Below are 3,399 nucleotides of genomic sequence, written 5' to 3' on the forward strand. Positions count from 1 at the left end.
GAATTTGACTGTAAACCTAATTTAAAATGAGACAGCTTTATTCCCATAAAAATATTTGCTATTTAACATATCCAACAAAAAATAAAATAAAACATGTTTAAAAGTATATGACAAAAAATAGGAATGTGTTTTTCTAAAGTATTTTGTTAGTTTGCTGCAGCATTCTGCTGTCTTACCAGTTTAATTATCTTAATGAGAACCCAGTTATTAGTAGAAGAGGTCATAAGTTTGAAGAAAAGTGGAGCCAGAGACAGATAGTTCTTGGGATTTCTCCTGGCCAGCTCACAGATTACATTTACAGCTGCTGACTGGACACCTAAAATGGAAAAATAAAAATCTATTTTGAAACAAATCAATTCAACACAACTAAAAATACATTTTTTTCCCCTGTTGTGGACATCATTTGAAATAAATTATAAATTCAGACAAAATGTGCAAGCAGAAGCATGTTATAGAGGTCAGACCTGGTAAAATATTTTAAAAAAAATATAGCAAAGCAGAAAAAGAGAAGATTTCTCTTGATTATCAGAGTTCTCTCATGTGAGACAATCAATTTCTCTTATCAGACTGCTTCTTGGTGCATCGATAGGGTTTAAAAGGTAAAAACGTCTACACATTCAGTTAAAACAACTGAGCTGCCCTGACAAAATTAGTGTGCTGACGCAGCAACCCCACTGGCTGTTTTCAAAACCAGACTGTACAAACATCCCGCTGTCAGTGATTGGATTATAGATCTGACAAGTGATGCTAGGCAGGTTTTACAGCTCCTAGTTACTGGCTGAAAGGAAATACTTGACTGATGGAAAATAAAGAAATTCAAAAGGTAACATTTAGGTGATTTAGATGATATGATGTCATAAAGCCACTTAATCATCAAAAAAGAAAACATCATTGGCAGTGTCATTTTTTAATGTTTGTGTATGAATTATTTATGAGACTCAGAGGAGAGGATACACACAGGGACAAAATAACAAGCTCAGTGCTGTGTGTTACTTGATACCTGGGTCTGGGTCCTCCAGTTTCTCCTTAAGCCTTGGGAAAGCAGGACGGAGTGACTCTGGGTACTTCAAAAACACTTTATACATGATCAACACGGCTTTCTTCCTGATGTAAGGTTTAGTGTGGGACATCTACGGTGAATAACAACGGCACAAACAGAGAAGACACGTGTGTTTACAGGGTGAAAATTTTTATTTGCAAGGTTCTAAGAAATATATATATATAAAATAAAAGACCTTCAGGGGAAAAACAAATGGCCAGGGAGAAAAATACAGCGCTAGAAGGAAAAGTAAGTCATGTGGGTAAACTTGGCATTTTCTGCATGACTCACCAGTGTCATGATGTCATTTGCAAGATCCCGAGCCAGGTCAGGAGTCACAAAACAAGAGAGGCCAGTGAGGGCGACACCTGTGTCATACTGGTTAGGGCTACTGAGATCCTGGACAACAAAAAGGGCGAGCAAAAGGTTGTAGAGGCATAAGAGTCTGGATGTTTTTTACAGGATACAAAAAAACAAGTTCATCACTGACCTTTCGAATCTGATTGGTTGTCAGCATGATGACATCTGTGCTCTCGTGAAAGCACTGTGAGGCTGCTAAGTAGCCAATCCTCTGCAAGATGAAAAGCAAGCAGAAGCATGTAATTTTCATCAGAAATGTTAAATGGACTGCTCTCATACGGCGCTTTTATAGCCAGGCAGGCGACTCAAAGTGGCACTACACCACGTTTCTGCAAAACTAATCTGAACAAAGTTTCCTTTCAATAATGTCAATAATAATCAATGTTTTTAAATTGCATTCTGTGACAAACATCCGAGGCAATTACGGGTTCAATGTCTGCACAGCGATGGAATCAAAACCTCAAGACTCGCTCAGAGGATGGCCTAAGATTTGTGTGCACAGAATTGAACAAACAAAATGGAATCCAGTATAAAACACAAATCCTCTGAATTTTGGAAAGTACGTAAAGTTTGAGCTATTTTGGCTGCAGCTGCTCCCTGTAGCTGTCATCACCTTGTGTAAGATTTTGTTTTGCACATGTTCTCTAAAAAAATGAGTAAATATTAATAAATACCTTGCAAAAGCAACAGAAATTTATGTTAATAAAAGTGAAATAATAGTCATTGAATTTGGAATTCCGTGGTTATTCATTTGTTCATTTTTTTTTCAGTCACTTTACAGTGACGCACTTTTTAGGTTAATAAATATGGTTAGAATGAAAATGGAGAATTCAGAAAAAAACTGAAAAAGCAGAATTTAGAAAAATAAAAACGGAAAATGTGAAATTTGGAAAAAATTATTCAACGAATTTCATACTTTTAAGTCACTGATCCAGTGTATAAACTGTTGTATACAAAGAGAAATTATTGGATCAACAAATACTTCCGTCATACCTTGTATGTGAACTTTGAGGAACTCATGACTTCAACGATGTTGAAAGCGGCCCAGCTGACATCATAGCCCAGCATCTGAAGCTGTAACACAAAAAAGACAACAAAAAATGATGACGGGGGGGGGTTAAACTGTCTCTACAGGACCTAACTGGTTGGAGTTAGAAGCTCTGAACATGAATATGAATGCTAAACTTATACTGTATATTGGCTAAATACAGAAAGATCTACTGGTGGGTCGATGTCGAGTTTGGTTTAATCTAAATAAAACATAACATGCAGCTTTATACCCATCTTATGCCAGACTCAACTAACATGTGAGCTTTACAGAAGTCCCCCTGATAAAAGCTTGAAATTTGCAATGAGATTTTACTGTTCAAACAATAACAGCATGTGTATCTAATGTGAGTTACTATATAAAAAGTCACTCCTCCCACAATAAGGATGGGTCATTTCAGTTAAAGAAATTCTTATAATTCATCACCTCCTTTATTATAGCCAGTGACAAATGCTTTGTTTGTGTTTTGACAGCATTAAACCAAAGAGTTATTGATCCGGAAAGTTTGAATCTTTGATTATCTTGAAGAAGGGGATGTTGTTCAAGCTTTGGGAGCAAAATAAACAGTGTCATGTTGTCAACACATACTAACAAAAACTTGACTTTTTAACTCATTGTAAGATGCATCTGTAATGCAAACCCATTCATTCTTAAAATTTATCCCTAAATTTATTGCATTTATATGAAACACTGGTATTATTTTCATCCATCCATCCATCCATCCATCCATTTTCTGTACACGCTTCTTCCTTTTCAGGGTCGCGTGGGTCACTGCAACCGACTTTAAATGACTGACTGAAGCTAACACACAAATGTTTAATATTTACAGGCTTATATTCAAATGATTTTCAGGGCCAACAGATAACCTGATAACACAACATCCATCCATCATCCATCATCCATCAATCATCCATCATCCATCCATCTATCCATCCGTCCATCTGTCCGTCCA

At 36.4% G+C, this 3,399-nt stretch overlaps 1 protein-coding gene across 1 annotated transcript in view; it reads right to left on the reverse strand.

The window, feature by feature from the left end:
- The window catches only part of ap3d1 (adaptor related protein complex 3 subunit delta 1), a gene marked incomplete in the record, with an annotated part of 32,698 nt that extends 30,207 nt beyond the window's left edge, over nucleotides 1-2,491 (reverse strand). The window contains 5 exon segments of the mRNA XM_014014193.1: nucleotides 177-316; nucleotides 1,001-1,130; nucleotides 1,331-1,438; nucleotides 1,530-1,610; nucleotides 2,393-2,491. Coding sequence (XP_013869647.1) covers nucleotides 177-316; nucleotides 1,001-1,130; nucleotides 1,331-1,438; nucleotides 1,530-1,610; nucleotides 2,393-2,467 — 534 coding nt within the window.
- Between the last annotated feature and the right edge of the window lie 908 nt (nucleotides 2,492-3,399).

The sequence above is a fragment of the Austrofundulus limnaeus genome, unplaced genomic scaffold (genome assembly GCF_001266775.1).
Source record: "Austrofundulus limnaeus strain Quisiro unplaced genomic scaffold, Austrofundulus_limnaeus-1.0 Scaffold111, whole genome shotgun sequence".
NCBI classification, from domain to species: domain Eukaryota; kingdom Metazoa; phylum Chordata; class Actinopteri; order Cyprinodontiformes; family Rivulidae; genus Austrofundulus; species Austrofundulus limnaeus.